The 22425-nt window shown below is 42.7% G+C and overlaps 1 protein-coding gene across 2 annotated transcripts in view; it reads left to right on the top strand.

Annotated features, from left to right (window-relative positions):
• The window catches only part of UNC5C (unc-5 netrin receptor C), a 266035-nt gene that overhangs the window by 186959 nt on the left and 56651 nt on the right, over positions 1 to 22425 (top strand). For both annotated transcript variants that reach the window (XM_049815325.1, XM_049815324.1), the window contains exons 3-4: positions 1301 to 1444; positions 15575 to 15678. In XM_049815325.1, the coding sequence (XP_049671282.1) occupies positions 1301 to 1444; positions 15575 to 15678 (248 nt within the window). The remainder of the gene's footprint in view (positions 1 to 1300; positions 1445 to 15574; positions 15679 to 22425) is intronic.

Here is a 22425-nt window from a genome sequence, read left to right as displayed (position 1 = left end):
TGCACTCAGCAGAAGGACCTGCCCTTTGGTGTTTGGTGACGGGGACAAACTGTGCACGCTGTGATCCAAGGATCTTTCAGTTGAGTTTCCTGGCAATTCTGGAAGGAAAAAGAAAATCAGTCCCACTATACAAAATACTTCTATGTGAACTAATATATTCAAGGCTGTTTGCAAGAGTGCATTTTTGAAATGGCGATGGTGTTTTCTACAGGCAGACACACATTAGAAGCTTATTGATACTTTGGCATCGGCAACAAAGACCAAACATGCTGACAAGAGGTGTAAGCACTCTATCCCACCCCGGCACAGTATCTTGGCTGGAATTAAGAGTGTTTTGAGCAGGCAGTGCATTTTGAGGCGGAGAAGGGGGTTGTGTCAGTATGAAACACAGTGGTTGTAGCTAGAGGATCAACACGTTACCAACGCTCCTTGCAGTAGTGTCAGAGACACCACAATATTTCCTTGCACTTAGAAGAAGCAAAACGGCTTCCCAACAGAGAGTACTGTGTGGGAAATGTGGGCAAATATCGTTCTGCTTGGAAGGATAACGAATGGGTCACTGTCATCGCTGGTGCAACTGTGGGTTTGGAGGGGGTTGTGCTGAGATGTGTTACGAAGGGCAGGGCCAGGGAGACCGTCAGGCACTGAAGTGTATTGCACTGTATTATAAAATCACCTAAAAAAATATCACCGTATCTGCAGTATATATGACAGTAATAGTCCCCAAACTGCAGCTTGCAATAACCATACTGCAGCACATGTGCCCATCATTGCAGAATATTGGGACATTTTCTGCAATGGTAAAATCCATTTTCCTGGGCAGTTCAGTGTCAGAGTGAACAGGACTTCTCCCTCTGCTGTATCTGTCTAGCAAAAGGAAATGAAATACAGGAGGGCTGAGGGAGTCATATAAATTGAATGACTCTGTGGTCTTATGATATTCATATGAAAATAAAACTGGGCTGGATCATCACTTGATGTAAATCGTCCTAGGACATGGTACAATTTATGTCAGCTGAGGTGCTGTTCCTCTTGCTTGTCTAACATATACGTGGTATGCGATCAAAGTCAAAACCACAGTGATTAGTTTTTCATTCACCCACTTCTTTTATTATGCAGATAAAGTGGTGTTTTGTTGGCGTTTTTTTCCTTCACATCCTTATGACACCATGTGTTGCTGAGTAGATATTGGTAGAGCTGTAAGGTCTCACAACATCTTCGCAAGCAGAGTTCTGTACCTACACTTTTTTCTTTCTATCTGTAAGCCTAATATTAACCACCATTACTTGTACCCTGACAGGTCTGATTGTCCGAGAGGTAAGCATTGAGATTTCCCGACAGCAAGTCGAGGAGCTCTTTGGGCCTGAAGATTACTGGTGCCAGTGCGTTGCCTGGAGCTCTGCAGGCACCACCAAGAGCCGGAAAGCCTACGTCCGCATTGCATGTGAGTGTCTTTGCTCTGCGTGTTAAGTTGATGGTGTTTGGGTGAGGAAAAGTGGAGTCTCCACCGTTTGGGAGAGAGATTTTGTTTCTGACCAGTTAGGCTTTGTATTTTCTACAGTTGTTGATGCATACTAAAATTAAGGCCTTCAGAAGCATTTGTAAGAACTTCAGCTTAACCTGTTCTTAAGAACAAAATCTCCTTCTTCTCCTTTGTATGTGGGGAAAGCATAAAAAACAATATTTCTTGAGTAGAGCAGTTATATGTCTCAAGAAAAGTGTCTGAATTTAATTGTCATTGTTTAACACCAGCCAGCAACTAGGTACCACACAGCTGCTCGCTCACTTCCCCCCCGACACCCAGTGGGATGGGGGAGAGAGCAGAAAAAAAAGGTAAAATTCTTGTGTTGAGGTAAGAAGACTTCAACAGGACAGAGAGGAAGAAAATAATAACAATAACAAGAATAAAATGGCAATAATAATAAAAGAATTGGAATATACAAAACAAGTGATGCACAATACAATTGCTCAGCACCCGCCAACCAACGCCCAGTTAGTTCCTGAGCAGTGACCAGCACCTCACCCCAGCCAACTGCCCCCAGTTTGTATACTGGGCATGACATCACATGGTATGGAATATCCCTTTGGCCAGTTTGGGTCCGCTGCCCTGGCTGTGTCCCCTCCCAATTTCTTGTGCCCCTCCAGCCTTCTTGCTGGCTGGGCATGAGAAGCTGAAAAATCCTTGACGTAGTACAAACGCTACTGAGCAACAACTGAAAACATCAGTGTGTTATCAACATTCTTCTCATACTGAACCCAAACCATAACACTGTACCAGCTACTAGGAAGAAAATGAACCCTACCCCAGCCAAAACCAGGACACTAATGAGTAGGGATATTACCAAAGCAAGCTATGAAATGACATGACAGCTGTTCCTTTCACAGAATCACAGCATGCTTGAGGCTGGAAGGGATCTCTGGAGGTCATCTGGTCCAAACTCCTGCTGAGGCAGGGCCATCTAGAGCTAGTTGCCCAGGACCATGTCCAGATGGCTTTTTAATATCTCCAAGGAGGGAGACCCCACCACCTCTCTGGGCAACCTGTGCCAGTGCTCGTTCACCCTCACAGTGAAAAAAAGTGTTCCCTGATGTTCAGAGGGAACCTCCTGTATTTCGGTTTGTGCCCATTGCCTCTAGTCCCATCACTGGGCACCACTGAAAAGAGCCTGGCTCCATCCTCTTTGCACCCTCCCCTCAGGTATCTGCATACATGGATGAGATTCCTCTGAGCCTTCTCTTCTCCAGGCTGAACAGTCCCAACTCTCTGAGCCTTTTCTTGTAGGAGAGATGCTAGTCATCTTTGCGGCCCTTTGCTGGACTCTTTCCAGTATGTCCATGTCCCTCTTGCACTGAGGAGCCCAGAACCGGATGCAGTACTTCAGGTGTGACCTCACCAGTGCTGAGCAGAGGGGAAAGGTCACCTCCCTTGACCATCTGGCCATACTTTTTCGCTAGTGCAGCCCAGGATACCGTTAGCCGTATCTGCCACAAGGGCACATTCCTGACTCATGGTCAACTTGGTGTCCACTAGGACCCCCAGGTCCTTTTCTGCAAAGCTGAAAGTATATGTCTCTGCAATCATATAATAAAGCTCCTGTTCTTTAATGAATAAAGAACTGTGTGTTTAGCATATCACATAATCAGATTGGTAATACGAGTTTGAAAGTGGTCATCTCAACCCTAATATATCATCATTGTTATTCATGGCTACGAACCTCAGTATTTATTTTGAACCATTCCCAGCTTAGAGCCCAAGAACGCAGGGAAACTAGCTCCCTGAAAACAGATCTTCATTTGACTGTACAAATATTTAATGTTCATTAATTTTCAAAGAGGTGCTTTTCTTTGTAATAGAGTAGTCACACTGGGGACTCCCATTTCTCTTTCACATGATGAAATCCTCTTTTGTATAATGGGAACAAAATATATCATCCGGAATTGTATCTATCTCTTCCGCTGTTTTCACCTCAACAAAAACACATTTTGTGAGAAAAGGTCATTAGAAACTGGGTTTGCAGCATACTTATGTTTCCTGCACTGTGCCTAACAATTTATAATGAGAGAAAATAATTCTTCCAGCCAAATAAAGCTTTTCACAGACACGTTAGAGGAAACACTCTCTGTCACTTAAAACTGCCCATTTAGAGCTTGAGTATCCTTTTGTTCTTGAGAAAATATTGCATGGTTAAATCCTCGAAGACGAGTTACTTTCTGTGTAAACATCCAGATACAAATCTTGGACGTTCAATTTAAATACCCATTTTTTTATGCTTTTAGTCCAAGTAACTGACTTGGAAATAGAGGACCTGTACGTAGTCCTCTGTACCTGTACCTGTACCTAGAGAAATAGAGGACCTGTACCTTTGAGTACAGGACTAACCTCAGAGAAGAAGTTCCCCACAGTTAAAGGGAGTTAAAATTATTGTACAGACAATCTTCCTGCAAAATTAGAAATGGCAGTACATACGTACATAGTACTTTCCCATGGCAGGCAACTTTTCGAGACTTTGAGGATTTTCTTTTTCTGTACTGAAACAAAAGAGAGGGATTTCAATTTTCTTTCTCCTAAGCAGTCAGCACTTCAGAGAGGCTTAGCAATGTTTGAATAGGTTTTTTAGATTATGACTCCTAAATTAACTCATTAAGAAGATTTTCATGTCCTGCCAGTTAGCCCTTGACAGATGACCATTAAATTAACACAGTTTAGAAGTCTGAGTGTATTTCACTTGATGGCTAAGTAACTTTTGTGTACTGCCATACCTATGTACTTAATTTCTATATAACACATAATTATTGTATATGTATGGAGGTTATTTTATATCACTTGACATATCTTCCCAGGCATCCAAATTTTTATTGAAGGCACTCATAATACAGAGTTTGCTTCTTTTTCTTACCATATTTTGGAGAGAGGAACAGTCAGTTCAGTGATTTTTCTAGAGTCTTGGTGGGGTTTTTTTAGAACAGTCTAATTAAATAAATACCAGGAAGTTTTATGTGCCTGTAACTCAAATGTGGCTTTGTATGTTACTGAAGTTTTTTTAACCTCTTGTTGCTGAATTTGGGTTTCTTGGGCAGCTGTGATGCAGGCAAATCACTTAGACTCCTTGGGATTAAGGATTGAAGTGTTAGGCCTTCAAACTGCAGATTTTCAAACAGCAGCAAAAGCACGTTCTCTGCAAAATTGTCCGTTTCCAGTTTCACAGATTTCTATAAATGTCTCAGGTAACTCGGGACTGTTTTTTTAGGAACTCAGAACATATGATGTGGGGTATATGCCTTACTTTGTGATATCATTTGGTCTACAAGATCACTATATTAAACTACGGACTCAGATATACTGAAACTCATCTGTATCCACAGCCTTGACTTCAGAGCACTGAATCTGTCCTGGCAATATAATAGTTGTTTCTTAATAAATTTAAACACAGCTGGTAAGTCTTCTGAGACAATGTGCTCTGAGACTGGGATCCAAGGTAGGGTCCGTGCAGTATTTATTAATCCAGAAAATCAAGGATGTCCAAAACTTAAGAGGGACAGAAGTGTCCATCTCTCCAGCTCTAACTGCAGCTATAGTTGCACGTTTGTCACCAATGCAGTCTTCACTTTTAATTGGTACAGAAAGTGAGCACTGACACCTTCGGGAAAGGTGAGGGGTAAATGGAGCATGTAAAGTGCTCTGCTTAAGTTATATTATTATTTATCTTAATACCTGAGCCTGGTGATTTCATCTCAACAGCTACAACTGTAGCATAACTAGGCATACCTAGCACATTAAGAAAAGCTTCTCTCCTGCTCCCTCTCCCTCTTCCTCTCTTCCTCCTCATCCTCTTTCTCCTTCTGCTCTTTCTCCTTTTCCTCTCTTTTCTCCCTTATGCCCACTGGTCTTATTCTGGAATTATTGTGTCCTCTCAAGGGCTGGAGCTGTACTCCATTAAAACAAACAACAACAAAAAAAAGCATGCAACATCTCTGTTCACTGAGCGTGTAATAGAATTAACTGAAAAGTAATCTGAAAGTGTGAAAAATGTGCATCCTGGAAAACTGGCTTGTATTTGTTTAATGCAGGGTCAGGCATGTGTCAGAAGGTGCGTAACAACCTAGTCAATGAAAGTTCTCTGTGAAAATCAATTGCAACATCATTCTGGCCGAGAGCTTCAGTTATTCAAGAAGGGAGTAATCTATAAATGTGGAGTGAAGATGCTGCTGGTTTTCAAAGGCTGCCCGTGCTAGCAATATAAACAGAAAAAGAGTCTGAGACTAAAGCCAACATCCTGGCTTCTCTAACTGTTCAGGATATTTAACGGTGTCTCACCTTTTCCCTCCTGGACCATGAGTATGCTATGAAATCACTCCCTTCTGTGCAGGCTGTTTCTGAAAAGGAGCTTTTTTCCTATTTCATGGAATTCATCTTCCTGCAGCTTTGGCCTCCCCATGAGAAAGAGCTGAGCATTTCATCCTCTTAAATTAGCAGATTTGTTGGGATTAATTTTCACTTTTCCATTCTAGATACCTCAGTAACCAACAAAGTACAGACACCTAATGTATATCTTGGTGAGGCTGGAAAGATACAATAAATTTTCTGAGATATGGGCCTATGAAAGTGCTAAAATGCATTTCCTATTTATTCACACATTTCTTATTTATTCTAGGCACATCCTATCAGGAGCACTAGGAGTCACTAATATGCTTTGATACAGTTTTTCTGCTCAATTAAAAATATGTCACTTTTGTGGAGGGAGGGAGGAAGGACGGGGGTTGGGTAGCTTTACCTTTAGCTGAAAAAAACCCAAGCCCAATATAAAGTTTTAATGTGAATTTTATGTAACAAGACTGATGTCATTGAACAGATAAAACCTAACAGGGCAAAATTCCTGTTAAAAGGATGAATGAGGTCTGAGCCTGTGTAACTGAGAGTAGAGTTAAACCCACTGGAAAATACATCTGATAAAGACTAAACAATAGCTGCAGGATTTGACCTAATTTTTAGATCAGATAATAAAGGGGTGGCTAAGACAAATTGCTTTGAGCCCATGTGCACAGAGCAACCTCACTTTTCATTTGCTCCAGTGTGGTGTTGCTGTAGCCTCACTGACTTCATGATGTTAACCCATGCTGTCTTTGAGAAAATATAGTAAGAATATAAAACCTAAATCTGCTGTCAGGTTTTGAATTTGTTGAAAACCTATAAGAAGATAGCAGCTTTCTCTGTAATTTCTGTTACCCAATCTTTTTTGGTGTAATGAATGTGGATAGTCTCTTCTTTTCCTTTATTTTTTATCTTAAAATTAGAATTAAAAAAAAATAATTTCATTTTAAAAAGCCTTGATGTAGTACAGGTCTGCGCTTGTTAATCTTTTGTATAATTTGATACTACTTTCCTATGTACTTATCTAAAAGCCTTTTTTCCCCCAGACATTTTTTCAAAGGAATGTAGCTAATATATGCATGTCAGATACTGTTTACTGATAAGATAAATGCAATATAGAAGAGTAGACCAGTTCACCTGATGGTTTATCTCCACCTACAAGGGGTATGCAGTCATACAAAGAAACAGATATGAAAAAAAATCACAGATTCTTTACTGACACTTGGTTATCTCACCTTTTAGTACCGGGGCCCATGCTCCACGTTACATTGCTGCAGTGCCTTTCTTCCCTCTCTTCACAAACCTAATCCAAGCAATGCTGTGAGAACATGTTCCTGTACCCACAAAAGCATTACAGCACATTGCGCTAGATACAAAGTTGGGTGGATGTTGAGATCAGGAGAGGGAGCTGGGAAGACTTAACTTAAAAATTTTAATAGGAAGGTACGTCTAGGGTATGCAGTATTAAAAAATAATCCAAAAATGTGCTTTGTGCACTTTGATAAGTGTGTATGAGAGTTAGCAGAGATAGGACCTCAAGTCCTTCCTTGTGTACCATTTAAGTTACTACTAATTGATGTCTGCTGCTTGCCATTAATAAAGGGATAATTAAAACACGTGCTCTTGAGCCGAGATTACTGAAGAGACAACGACAGATCACAGAAAGGGCAGCAGAGAAGTTAACTGAGCATTTAATGTATTTGATACTACCACTCTGCTTTTGCTCCTGACAGGCATTTTTCTGTACCGCTTCCCCAGTTAACAGGCATGACTGACTCCCAAACTTAAGGATGCAGTTGCAACAGTAATGAATACAAATCACATCATTGCTTTGTAATAAAGAGCTAAGACTTTATAAATTAAGATGGACTTGACTTGACTGTTAGCGTTGCTTAAAAAAACAAAAGGAAACCCCCTTACTGAATTTATATGAGTTGAATCCCTCAGTAGGAGCCTTGAGAATATCCTACCTACACTGTCATGCCTAAGAAATTATCATCTTTCAGTAGAGTCTGCTTAGTGCCTGATGGTGAAACATAGATGCAGCCAGGAAGTTAATAAAATTTTGTGTATATTTTGGTAATGACCAGACAGCTGTGTGAGTCAGATTAGTGTATCAGAAGAGCAACTACAACAAAATATCACATCTATACAAATTATTGTCTGTTTCAGTGTTTCAGTGTGTTGTAAATTCAATTCTACATACGAATTGCAATGTACACCTGATGTTTCTAATGTCTATATTTAGTACCTTTAGTATATCGGTCATCTAAAAAGGCACCTGTTGAAGTTAGGTCATTTGAACATTACATTTAGATTTATTTGAAAAGGAAGAACTTCGGATTCCATCTTCAGTCACCAAATAACATAATGAATAGAATTAAGTTTATAAGTTACCTTGCAGGTTAAGCTTACAAAGAAAACCAAGAAATATCGAGCTATCAGGTAAAAATGTAAGAGGAGGAGAATGGAGAACAGTGCAATCGATGTACACTTGGGAACCCATCTGCTCAGTGAATTCTTGATAAAGTTTTCTTGCTTATATTTTTTACAGTTGTATCAATACCAACTGTGTTGAGTGGGTCATTCTTCACTATAAGCATAACCCACATGGAAGCTGTGTTGCAAAGGAGTGTTTTGTCTTACCAGCGCCTGGCTGAACTAGCTTAGAGCTGAAGAAAGGAGGGGAAAAATTGTTTTTTCTGGAGCCATGCAGGTGGTGAGTCTCTGAGGAGTCATCAGGCTGCAGCATTTATCCCCAACTGGCTGAAGATGCCATCGGCAGAATGAGGGGCTGGCAGGTGTGCACCTCCCATTTGCTCAGACTGTAAATACGTAGGGAATAAAACAGGAGAGAAGGTCCTGGGCTCAGGCAAAATGTCTTGCAGATTGTAGCCTGGCAAGCGAAGGATGCTCCTCACGTCATTCCGTGCCTCAGGTCAGCAGATGTAGCAGCCTGCATCTCCAAAACATGTTGTGCCCTTCCAAGAACTCTGGTTCAGTCCCCATCAGCTGCTCAGCTGTGAAGGCTGGTGCTACTTCTTGGCTACATGGCATAACAGCATGAGGCCTCGCTCCCTGGGCTCCCACAGGGCTGCAGACAAGCTCAGCCCAAGCCATGGGCTGCCAGGCATCTTTGGAAACAGGGAAGCTCCACCATCCCTGATGTTCCTCTCCAGGCTCAGAAGGTGGCTGAGTCAGCCTCGTGGTGCGGCGGCACTTGTCTTTAGCTCTGGCCAGGTGTGAAACAGCCCCTCCAGAGAAGGAAAGGGTGGCACAGAGTTGCGTATTGAGCATAAAGACAGGGTTTCGAGGTGTCAACTTATTTCCTCTGTCCTCAGCTCCAGCTGCTAACGCTTGGGCCGGCTGAGAGCACAGCCCTGTCCAGCCGTGATCTCATCCTGTGAGCAGCAGCGCACTGAAGGAGGGCAGGAGGCTTTGATCAACACCCGGCGTGCAGCTGATACAGCAGGGGACTCGGCAGGACGAGGCACCACTCTTACAAAAGCAATTGATAGAGGTTTCAGAGGGAACCCCTGGGTTACAGACTGATGGCACTCCTGTGACTGTCTCAGTGGAAATCTGTTTTGATCTAATTAACAACAGAGAGCTGGAACCACACAAGGACAAAATAAAAAAAAAAAAAAAAGAGATTTTTTTGTACCTAACCTTTCCATTACTTACCCACCGGTGTGATTGATCCCTGCGCAAAGGTCGTAGTCTCAGCTGTGAACAGAAAAGAGAGGCCAAAGTATGCCTGGTAGCACATGGTTTCTCACATTTCGAATTGCAGTTCAGTCTCTAGTGCCTTTTTTGCAGAAAAGACTTCTCTTAACTCCACCTGCATAGTGGAAAGTGATGGAAGAGGAACAAGCCGGTTTTACAATGTTAGTCATATTTCTCTAACTCAGCATCAGTCATCCAAGTTTGGGAATAAATGCAGCGAGATATGTTTTAACAAGCACGTGGATCCTCTTTCATTTTGTAGAATGTCAGTGGCATTTTCCCACTGTTTTTCCACAATTATTTTTCTGTTTGGGCATTTCTTATTTGGTAAAATTAAAACAGCATTGAACCTTGCCTCTTGAGAACTCTCAGTGGTAGGAGGTAGACTTGAAGTGAAGAGCTCGGCTTTCTATTGATCCTATTGATACCTGCTGAATAATGGTTAAAATAATACCAAGCCATATTCCCTTTTTTTCCCAGTGTTTTAATTACATTTTTTGCTTATGACATGGTTGGTTGTCTATGGATGCCTGTATATACTTAGCCGTAAGAAGCAAGCTATCTTCTATATGGAAATATGTACTTCTTGTGAAGGTCTTTTCACATTCCTAAAACCTTATTCCTCTGAAAGCACACCCCAAATGTACTTCTCTCAATGGGCATAGTTAATATGAAAGTTGGATAGAAGATAATGTGGTTTTTCTTTTTCCGCTCTTAAAGTTTTGCTCATTTTTTGAATTGTTTGTTATAGAAGGAAAGTTGATGTTGGAGTTACTAGAAGGAGCACAGAGTCTTTAAGGTCTACCAAGGGCAGAAATCCATCTTTCCCTGACAGTAATGCTGCATTGTTCTGTTCATTTCTGGTTTACATCTAATTCCTGGCTGACAAGTGTCCGTTCTTCATGCTCATTCATTAGTCACCCTTGCATTAGCACTGCCTTGAAGGTGTCTGGTCTGCCTCTTATCACATTTCTCAGAAATGATAAAAGATATCCTTAATGTTTTACCCACCCACTCATTGCCGTAAAACCCAGAATAGCAGAGAGATAAAATACATTTGATTACAAAAAAAAGAATGGGATCATTCTTTGCTCTTTCTTAGAAGTTGACAGGTAGAAAAGGAAGTGGGGAATTGCCATGAATTCCTGTAGAAACTGTTACCTTTAGCAGATGAAAATTCAACTTCTGAGTGGTTTGTAAGCTAAAAATGCATTAAACGTAAAAGGAGGTCATTTAACAGTGCATCAAAATTAAGATCTAATGCCCCTCTCCCCCAAAAGTATAGCAATTCAGGAATAAAGCTAACAATATGGTGTACACTGAGATTCTGATTTCCCATTATACTATTTCAGTTTTATGCTTGTGGAAATTCTCTCATTTCAATGCAGTTCTGAATGCAGCCATCTGTCCTTACCAGAGAGGGTTGTGCAGGAGTATTTCAGGAGTCTTGGAAGGAAGTCTCGTCTTAAGTATGCTGTAAATGTGCTACGATATATGCCACAAGAGCCCCCTCTGAATTTACTAAGACTATGCATTAGTAAAGAAAATAGAGTCTGGCTCACAGTGGAAGAGCAGAATTTTAATTCTTCTCCTTGGTTTCTTTTTATGAAGACAGCCTTGAAGGGAAGTTAGAAGCAGGGGAGAACACCTGATGGGGGTGCAGGCTGTCCCCTGAGCCTGGTGGTGACACCCCCACCTGCAACTGGGTGAAATATGCAAGAGAACTGGTGAGAAAAACAAGAGGGACCCTTCAGCATCGCTGTCCACCAGGGCTCGCTCCACTCCAGGAGTGACGAGCTGTGGCAGCAACATCGCCTGTCTAAGGGCAAGAAGAGTATTGCCAACACGGACAATCAGGGATTATTCTACATTGCCAAAATAATAATGGAAAGAAAGTGCAACTGCCTTTCTCTTGTGTCTCTCCCTATTTGAAGGTGAGGGTAGAGAAGGCTCTCTCTCAGCGTCACATTAGCAGGGCTGCTGCTGACCCGAGGCTTTAATAATTCACACTGCCTCTTCACAGACAAAAAGGTGCTGACCCAGAATGGATCAAATGTTTTATTGTTTTGCTTTTTCAGGCATATTTTCTGAAGATTGTTAAAACTTTTTTTTTTTTTTTTTAAATGGGATGTATTTTATTCATCTTTTACCATTCTCTGGGAAAATGTATCCCTTCTGTCCTTGCTTGCAAGTAATAGTAACTTATATGACACTTTGAAAAAGTGAAAAATGTTATTGAAAATACCCTGCTTGGAAAAGATCCAAGGTCTCTCAGTAGATTAGCAAGCTCACCCACACCCCTTCAACAGTGTGAAGCTGCCATGATGACTATAATTGTTAAAAGGCAAAGGAAGCCGAAGATTGAAGAATTAGAAGGATGTTGTTGTTATGCACAGAAATCATAGCAAGGGCCATAGAACAAAAGCAGTCACTTCAAAACACAGTGCTGTCCCAGCAGGGTGTTTCGTGATAGTTAGAGCAAGCGACAAAGTTGTTTGTCCGGGCCCTCCGCTTCTTCATCACTTAAAAAACCCACCTCGTTAACTAGTTTGTCTGTTACAACCAGGTAAAAGCTGTCTGTTTGTTAGGTAAAACCTGCCCTGCACAGCCACCATCTGTAGCTATTTGTAGGTGGCATGGCTGTAGCGGGAGGTGGTGGGTAGTTCTGGTGGCATAACGCTGTGAACACGTGGGAGGGAGCCAACAGAAGAGAGTATAAGAGCTCCCAATCCTGTAAGTACACAATTATGTATTCCCCCCCCCCCCCCCCCCCCCAAATTAGTATCATTTATTCAATAGTATCTAATGGCTCCTTTGAGAACATTACTATTATGTCAAGGCCCCTACTTAGTGTATTTTTTAGTTTGTGGATCACTGACCTGCTCGAATCCAATGGCGCTGTTAAAGCGTCCACACACAGCAAGGCTCTGTGGGTGGGGGGCAGCCAGGGAGGCCGGGGTCCCGCAGAGTTTGTCTCCCCTGCGGTAGCCCTACTGTAACGGTTCCCAGGCAAAAGGGGCTGTTCATACCCAGCAATTCCAACTGTGGATAATAAAGAGGTTCAAGTGGGATTTTTTACTGTTATTGCACATTTCTGGACTAATGCTATTTACTTTTGTATGCACTAAAATTTGGGGGTCTTTTTAAAGGCAAGTGCTTTATAAGAGAGGTGATTATTGTGTATGTGAGGCTGTGGAGAACTTCAGAGCTCTATTAATGTTTCAGGAAGGTAGGCAGGACAGTAAATCAACGTGTCAATGAAAAAAATCAGATTATTATCTATCTAATCTGCCTCTGCTGTCTTCATCCCTCCATATCTGAACACCTGAAAGCTATTATTAATATACTATTTTTTACTGTGCTTATGTGCTTCTATTACCAGCACGGTAACTTTCTCATTTATCCTCAGCCATGGTATTAGAGCGCAATACATTTGTTATAATTGTCTGCACCATGCACGTATGTATACCTGCTAGATGCACTAAGGTGTACCTGTTGTGGAGGTAATTATTTTCCTTTGGAAATACCTATGGAACTAGCAATCATACGATCATATGGGTACTGATAGCAATATAACCCCAGTTACTTGCTAATTTAAAGCAAACTGCATTAACCTGGCATTATGTGTGCCCAGGATACCTATCAAACCCACAGGATGTGTGAGGAACCTGGGCCAAAGGAAGAATGTCACATCCCGAGAAATCTACCAGCTCCTGAAAGAGCAGCTCATCTCTATGTTTAACATGCAGAAGTACAGCAAGCCAGAACTCAGCATTTTGTCCTTGGAATGACTCCCACCCACAGGGCACCTGGAGGTTTTTGGTTTTACTCAAATTGAGCCGTACAACCCAAATGTCCCCTGGTTAGCCTGTCAGAGAGAGTGGGATGAAGCTCATGTGCTGGTGATGCTGGAGCTGGCAACGTGGTGGGAGCTACGTACAGGTGTTGGAGACCAACCCAGTCTGGCCAGTTGTCTTGCTGTGGTCGCTCTCACATGAACAAGCCTCGCTGGCCTGGAATAACTCCAGCGTGACAAGGATGCTGACAGGCACAGTCTGGTGAAGCTTGACATGCGATCCTAAGAAATGATCACTTCCAGATGTTTTCTTCTCCTCTTTGCCATAAGTTATCCAGTGTTGTAGGTTAAAGCCCGTTCATCAACAACTGAGGTTAAAATGGTGGATTTTGTAGTGAGGTAGCTGTGGCATTGGCACATGCTTCCTTTCGACAGAGGGTAAGCCCCAAACAAGCAGACGGCTGGAGGCGATAATTTCTTATATTGCCACAGTAAGACCTGCCAAAGCTTACCTTTCTGTGCCCTAAACTGTGACCATAAATCCCATCCCATCAGAGGGGCTCTCAGCATCCTTGCCCTGTGTGCCACAGGGAGCAGGAATGCCAGCGATGGGGAGGGAGTGGGGTTTGGGGTCGCTCCTTTCATGCCTGTGGTGCAGGGGAAGAACAGACATGCCTCAGTTTCACAAGGGAAATGCATGGGTTTAAGGACATTAGAAGTTTACCATGTTATCAGCTTAAGTTAAAATCAGCATCTCCAGCTATGACAGAGCTTTTCCATGGTACAATTAGGTTGACATTTAATTCCAGGTAGTTGAACAACCACATTTTCTTGATATAGGCTAAGAGACAGACGTCTCATGCTATCTGAAGGTAAGTTTCAGAGAAGCTGATTTTGGTGGCAGACACCCCATCTGTGCATTCGCCTGCCCCAGGTTTTGCCTTTCGGTAGTGCTGATGCAGGTCCTTGTGGGATCAGCTGTAAATCAGATCTTGGAGGTAATCTAGATGAAAAATAATGCTTTGGATGGGGTTTTTTTGTAAACTGGTTCAATTCAGTGATCTGTTTGCTGGCACAGCTGCTGGTTATGGCTTCAAAAAATGAAATATTTGGCTTTTAAGTTGTTCCCATATGACTTGTTTCCAATATGACACAAGTATTTGTGCAACCTCACCGTGAGCTGGCATAGGGAACTGGTCTGACTTCAGAACAAAAAGTAAAATAAAAATAACTTTTTTGCAAGGTTTTTTTTTCAAGTCAGGTCAGCTCTCTGATATGACTTTGAACATGGTCCCATGTCCATCTGCAGCAGGAACCAGCAGCAGGGAGAAATATCCCCAGTCACTACTGGGGCTGAATGCTCGGTTCTCCAAAACCCCATCCTCCCTGGCACAGCAGAGAAGGTCCCAGTCTGTGGCAGAAATATGGAGCCTGTGGTAAGGAGGGGACTTCTCAAGTCCATTTACCATGAACACAAAGATTTTACAGAAGCATACAAAAAAGCCAGAGTGCACAGCTGTCCAGTATGGTGAACTGGTCTGACGTTTGGAGACGCATTCAGCGCCCTCTCTGCCTGGCGCATTTCTGTGGTGCTGTACAGGGATCCAAGCATGGTTCAGCTCCACATTACACTTCATATTATTATTATTATCTATTCAGTGCTACAGGGATAATGATAAGGTGAAGACAAATTAGCTAAAGCTGTAAAGTTAACGCTTATAAACTAAAAGTACATTAAATTAGAGCACGAGCACTTTCGTCCATGAGTTTAAGGCAACTCAGCTTACGTGCTGTAGTTTTACAGATTTATTTAATTTTCCATAACTTTCTTTAGTACTTCACTGGCATAGTTTACCAATCGTAAATTATCTGAAGAAGGGACTTGTTTCACTTTTTGTTCTGTGTCTGGACATGATCCTCCACAGTGAGGCCTTGGATCCTCGCTGGGTTCACATGCTCTACCACAATATAAATAATAAATCCACTATGAAACCTTTGACCACTTTATGTTGGAATGAAGTGAAAACATGTCACAATCTCTTTTTTAAGTGCTTCACTTTCCAGGGAGCAGAAATGTTATTTTCTCTGTTTAGAAAGATCTTTCGCTTTAATGCAGTATGGCAATCGAATGTAATTTAAAGGACCAACTATTAGTTCTTTTGCTTCTCCTTCTCCCTCCCCAGATCTCCGGAAAACTTTTGAGCAGGAACCCTTGGGGAAAGAAGTGTCCCTGGAACAAGAGGTCCTGCTCCAGTGCCGTCCTCCCGAAGGCATCCCAGTAGCTGAGGTGAGTAGCAACGGCAGTATCCTGGCACTTGGACAGCCTAACTAAGGCGTGATCGGTGCCTAATGGTGCAGTGAGTTAGGGCATGGCATGATGAATGGGTGGTAATGGAGAGCTGACTGACTGCTGCTCGTAGACAAGATTGATCAGGAACTGATTCATAGCTTTGGATTATGGTGCCTTGCTGGGCAGAGCTGCAGGTGGTTTAGTTTCAGTTTTTTCTTCCCTTCCAAAATTCACAGCTATACCTGGCATCCATAGGACACATAGCTGGTAAAGCATATTAATACCAGCCTACTATCTTTCCTTTTCCTTTTAAAGCAAAAAAAAAAAAAAAATTCACTTATTCTGAGAGGCACCTTTCAAGCATAGTGTAAAGGCATTTTAATTTTTAGTTTGCCAGATTATATTTCCCTCACATGTTTGTCCATGTGCTTGTGTGTGCACCAGCCGGCCAGCTCAGCACAAGAGGATTTGACATGGTCCGGTACAGGCTCCCAGGTGAAGCAGCATGAGGTGGGGACAAGTAGGGGATGTTTCTGCCTAATAACCATCTTCAGGGGCTTATCTGCTTTTCTTACTGTCATTTAAGTAAACCTGGAGTGGGTAGCCTGCCCTCTACCTGGCAGGATAGAGCCTACCCTTCAGCAAAATCTGTGCCCACCAACAGCAGTGGGTGTCCCTGTGAATGGGACCTTCCCTAATTGCAGTGGTAGCTCCAGCTTCAGACTCATTGCTTATGGGAGGGGGGTCTCTGAGTCACAGGGGAGCCTCTGAAATCCTAAATCCGCTGTGGCTGTTAAGAGAAAAAATTGATTGTTAATGACGGTAATTCCCCTATCTGAATTCTCCTCGGTTTTCTTCTGCCATGCACAGAAGAAACTGTTGCCGATTTACATTAGGATAAGTTAGACTGTCATGGCTAAGTAGCAAAGTGGTTGTCACTCAGTGCTGATGACTGATTTCTCAGGAGATGAAGCTTAAATTGTTACCTCCCCATCTAACCCAAGTTTAGATTTAATCAGAATTGCAGAAATGTGTCCACAAACATCAGAAGGAATAATTAACATAGAAGATTTTTTCCCATTCTCCTTTTCTGCAGGCTATTTTCTTTCCCTTTTAAGATCCCCAAAACTGTAAAGAGCATTTAGGTCTGCCAAGCCAGCTTGCTGACAACTGTAATATTAATCAGTTGGCTTTCCTCAGGAACTTAGCAGCAATTTTTTATTTTCCTTTCTGATGCTTCTTTGCATCAAATCTACTTGCCATTTTGCCATGACAGGAGTGTTTGCAATGGGATAAGTTTTTCAGGTGGTGCAGGGTAGTACTGGGGAACTTCATTACCTTTGCTGGAAACAGAGATTGATGATGATGGGTAGTTTGTTTGAATGCAGTGTTACAAGTGCCTCTGAAATTTCAGCAGCCAGTCCAGTTATTCCCTCGGAAAGGTCTGTAATGCTTGGTCGGGCGGCTGGGATCCAAACAGCATGATGTAACACGATGCGTGGAAGTGATGTCTGAAAAGATCTTCTGTGAGCTGCTCTTATAATAATTGCACTTTTTCCTGCCTTCTAGTATCCTGGCTGACTCTGTCAGTAGCCAAGATTCATGACTGTACATTAACTGGCTCTGAATCTTATTTGTACTGTGGTCGGGGCAGACACCAATTAACACTTGGCAGGCTCAGAAATCGTATACTCCCTGTCTGACATTCAAAAGAACCATTCTCAATGTTGGGTTTTTTTCCTTTTCTGGCTTTTGAAGTCAGAAGGAGATCAAACACCCAGATTGGACAGCCGCCTAATACAGCCTCTTTGTAGATTCTTTCCAACACTATTAAAAGAACAAAGACCTGAACACTAATGAATATGAATACCTTAATGTGACACTTTATTACAGCCACTTGCTGAAGCTGGTAAGATAAATTTAAAAAAATGGAAAGATGAAAGGTAACTTGGTGGGTTGAAGGATTACATGATTATTTTAATTTAGAGATGAATGAGTTCTTTGTTTAAGAATTCATTTATTTGTTCGGAGAAGTTTCTGATATGATGGTACAGGTAACTAAGTAAAAAAGGACTTGGGAAAAGGCAGGCAGCAGGCTGAGGCTATTTTCCATCTTGTTGAAAGACTGCTTTGATTCCACATGGCATAGGGTAATGCATATGCTGCAGCTGTGAGCAGCATTTCCAAATGCTTTGGTGAGCATGTACCTGAGACTCTTCCCACTCTGGGCACTGTGTTTTGTTTTGGGTTTTTTTCCACTTACTGGCTTCCGAAGTAGTCACTGGATTTAACACCAAAACAGAGGAAGAAAAGCTTATGCTGTGAAACTGTACAAAATACACATTCAGTGTAATGTAATGCTGGAATCCAGAGTCCCAGCATCTTCCCCTTGCTTTTTCTCTTTCATTTCATTCTCTCCCTTCTTTTTGGTGGTTTTTTTTTTTCCTGGTATTTCAAAGTGGTGAGAACAACCACGCTCAGGGATACATTCTGTCCTCTTTTTAGCAGCTGGGGAATTTAGTCTTATCATTCCCAGCATATTTAATTGCAGTTAACTGTGTCAAGCTCTTATGGATCAATGCTAGAGCAGATCTTACTATTACTGAAAAGCTGAACCACACAGCAGCATAAAGCTGCTCCAAAGGGCAAGAAGGACAGAGATGGGCAAGCAAAGCTTTTAAGGCAGCACTTACCAGTCCCTCAGATCCACTAGGACATGATGAGCATTAGAGTAGGCTCAGGTTATGGCCACTAGAAAAAAAAAAAAAGCCTAAGATCCAAATAGAAGAAGGTGTGTTAAAATACACCAGCCTCCTGGCCTGAGGTCAAATCAAAGTACGTCTTGCTTGTTCACTTGGGACAAAGTAAGGAACTGAGGGTTTGCTTGGTCTCTGGGAAAACCAGATCAGCTTCTCTGTGGCCATATACCCCTGCCCACAAGCCCCGACCAGCGTCGGTGCCAGCTGCACCATGGCATGCCTCCCCACTCCCAGCTCTATAGCCAATATCAAGCTGAACCTACCTACAGGTTCTGAAACACCCGGGTAAATGTTCTGTCTTTTCCAGTTCATGGTCTAGGCAAGCAGCAGAAGGACCAGTACAAGCACTGTTACGCTGGGGTTTCCACACATAGCTGAGGGGTGAAGGGGCAAAGTCACATATTGCTGCCGTGAAAAAAAAAAAAAAAAAAAAAAGAACAGATGTAAAAGCAAACAACACCCTGCCCTAGCTCCATGCTTCCCTGCCGCCTTCTTTTCCTCAGTGGGGAGGAATCAGATAAGGTGGTATGATAAGCAGTTTGTCCTGCTAGACTCGGCAGGAGCTGCTGGTGCTCAGTGGAAGTCAGACAGTTGCAGCTCCCCGGTGTCAACAGAAACATCCATTTCAATTCCACTCTCTTCTGTGCGTGCATTTTTTCAAACCTAACCCGAGAAGACAGGAAGGATCCCATTCCGCGACGCTCCAACAGTAATGGCAGAGTTATTAGCAATTAACCCCTTAGCTCATTTAATTTGTTCTTTGAAAGATGCCAGCACCGTATTGCACGTGATAAAATATAGTTAGAGACACCGAGTCACATCAGATTAGCTCATTGCGATAGGTTATAGATCAAAATATCAATGAGATGTAAGATTGGTTAATATGCCATAAGCTGCCAGATGAACTTTTGCATTCAAATGTATGATTTACAGTGCCTTTAACAGGGGGATAATTGCTTCTTTAATTATAATTGAGGTGTTTCACAGAGTAGTTTAATTGCAGAACAGGGTGTAATGTACAGTTTGGTGACCCAGTTGGGTTTAAAACTGGATGTGATATTTATCCACATTCATGGCTTTAATTAGGAACTAGAGCAAGGGGAAAAGCATCCCTGAGTCAAGAGGCAGAGGAGGGTGTTTTGCCGAGTCAAGATGACGGTGACACAGAATTTATTCAGCTGCTTTTGCACGGGCAAAACCTGGTGGAAGCTGGGGACTTATCCAAATAGGCAGCATCAGGTGGCTGCTCCATCTAATTGATTATTAATATGACTGCTGTTTGCTTTGTTTCGTGAGAGCCACTTATGTTTTGCACCAGTTATCCCTTAATTGGGAGTTCATGTGTATGCATTTCCATGCAGGTGTGTGTCACCGAGGCAGTGTTTTATATTCCCAGCAGGAAAGTGAGCTCTAAGAGAGGCGAGTAGAGGAGTTTGTGGCCACAAATACTAATTAGCTGGGAAGTGACACTGTCTTTTGCAGTTGCCTTGCAATATACAGCAGAACAGCCTTTGGGTGTCAATGGGAAGAAGAGCAGGGAGGGGGAGGCGGGTTTGTGTGCAGAAGGAGCACAGCCCAAACTGAACGAGGACTGCTCATTTATTTTGCCCTGGAGAGCCATTGGTAAGGTCTGGCAATGCAGGCCTGTCCTTCTCCAGAAGTACAGGATAATGCTCCCTGTAATTGTCAGTGTCTGGTCCCTCACATTTCTGTTCTTTTTTACATACTTTTTACACCCCAATCTGCTGGTGGGTGGTCAGATCACTCTTTTGAGAAGCATGAGAGATAAGTTACACCCCCTGCTTGAGGCTAGGCTCGCATTTGGGTCTTATGCTTTCCTGGGCAATATGCTGACTACTAGCCTCTGAGTTTTTTGAGACCTGAATTTTCTATGGGATCCACACCTATACTTTTCCTTTCTAGTGCAGTTCCATTGATGCTGATGTAAGTGAGGGCAGAGAATGATCCTAAGTGAATCAAGTTGCTGTATGATCGGAACTGACAACAGGCAAGGATGATCTGTGGGACTGGAGAAGGGTCAGGTTTCCAGTTCCTCCATGAAATATTACAATGGGAGGTTTTCTACAAGAGCATTGACATGAACCCTGCTAGCTTATCCTCTCTACAACTTGATTTTTGCAGTGAAGATGGCCCTGGGATGCTGGTTTTAGCTAGCACGAACTACGTCTCCTCTTCAGGCTGTACTCAGAAAGAGCAGTATTTTACCTTACACATATTTTTGGAAGATACGCAATGTGGAGGACAGCTTTTACCTGCATTTTTTTATGAGGTAGATGAACATACCTCCCAACTTTCCCCTTAGAGAAGATAGCTCTTCATCCTGGAGATACTATTCTGTATGCCTACAAGATTAGTCCATCGGGTCCTACTTTGACACTGACTGATTCTTTCTCCCTACAGCCAACAGGCCTTGTAGTGCCTGAAGTGTGAGAGTTACCTCCAGCAGGGCTTTGCAGAGCCCCCAGTTCTTCACTCGAGTTGTTTGATCAGGTTTTGCTGGCTTTTGCTCAGGAATTTCCATGTGCTTCTAGAGCTGGTGCGTTTCTTTCACTAAAAAGTGTAATCTGGACAAAATCCTGTATGCCTTTTAAAACTGGTAGGAGGAGTTGTCTGTATGACAACAGGCACTATGCAGCTTTCAGGGAGAATGAGAAAGGGGCTGTCCTCAGGGACCGCAGCCACCCCCAACATCCTGTTCCCTTATTGAATTTAATGGTCCTGAAAAGCATATAGCTCTGTGCTCTGAAGAATGAGAACCATCTACCCATCCAACCAAAGAACCACAGATGTCACATTGGTAACTCATTTAAAGTTGTCTCCAAACAGACCCCTCCCAGTTGCTTCAGGGACTGGGGAGTCCACATGCCCCTGTAGTGCCAAAAGTGCCAACTAACCCCTCTTTCAGGTGGGAAAGGAAGCCCAGCAACTCTGGTGGCCACATGGCAGCCACTGAGGTTTTCAGTTAATAATGCCGTGATCTGTATTTGAAATTGAGGATCTATGAAACAAAGTACTCCACCTGCTGCTACCAGTCCACCTCAGCCTTTGAAGTTTCTTTTGTGAGACTTCACTTCCCCATTGTGCATAAAGTGAAGCTGTAATAGGGCAGAGACACCCAGCAGCTATATGTACACCGTGTGTTGATTTTAGTACTCAAGCAGATATATGTGCAATTAAGGAAGTGTTTCCACAGCCAGAACACAACTTCCCCTTATTGGCAGCAGAAGCACGGTGGCAACAACTGAACAAAATGTCATGGTGGTTTGCATTTGCTGTCTCATTCTCAATATGTGTTTTGCAGTCTCTCATAGCTGTAATTTCAGCCTCTTTGGAGACCACCCTTTTTTAATTTTCTTTTTCTTTTAATCTTAAATGGGTACAAAATCTATTTCCAGCAGGTGGTACGTGGAGGACAGCATCCTCTTCAGCAGGCAGTTGCTGGGATTAAAGCATACATTTGAAACCAAATCCAAAAATCAAATAACATTCTTCAAAGAGGCACTCAAGTCTCAAGGTACTTGAAATAGCTGCTAGCTCAATAGCCCGTATGAAAACTGCTGAAGTTTTCTCAGTCTCACTAGGGCATCTTGTACTGTGTCCAAATCAGTAGTTAGCTTCACAAATGTTTTATTCTTACTGGCGTGTGTATGTGTGCCCTTACTATCAATATGATATGGGGTGTGCGTCTGTTGTTACAATTCAGGTGAAGCAGGGGAGCTGTGATTTCCCTGTGGCCGTTGGAGGCAATGTGAGCTCAGGAGGGACGGTGGCAAGGCAACTGGTGCCACCGTGACTGGTCGGCACGGCTGCAGAGAACACCAGCCACAATGCCGGCACGGTTGGGGGACCAGATGGAAAGCGATCCTGCCATGTCAGCCAGGCATGAGGAAGGCAGGGGTGCAACGGTCTCACCTCCCAGGATGCTGAGTTGCCTTTTATTGAGGGAAATCTCTTGCTGCTCCCA

Source organism: Accipiter gentilis, chromosome 12, assembly GCF_929443795.1.
Source record: "Accipiter gentilis chromosome 12, bAccGen1.1, whole genome shotgun sequence".
Classification (NCBI taxonomy): Eukaryota; Metazoa; Chordata; class Aves; order Accipitriformes; family Accipitridae; genus Astur; species Astur gentilis.
Note: the sequence above shows the minus strand (reverse complement) of the source record. Positions and strands in the feature narration are given on the sequence as shown.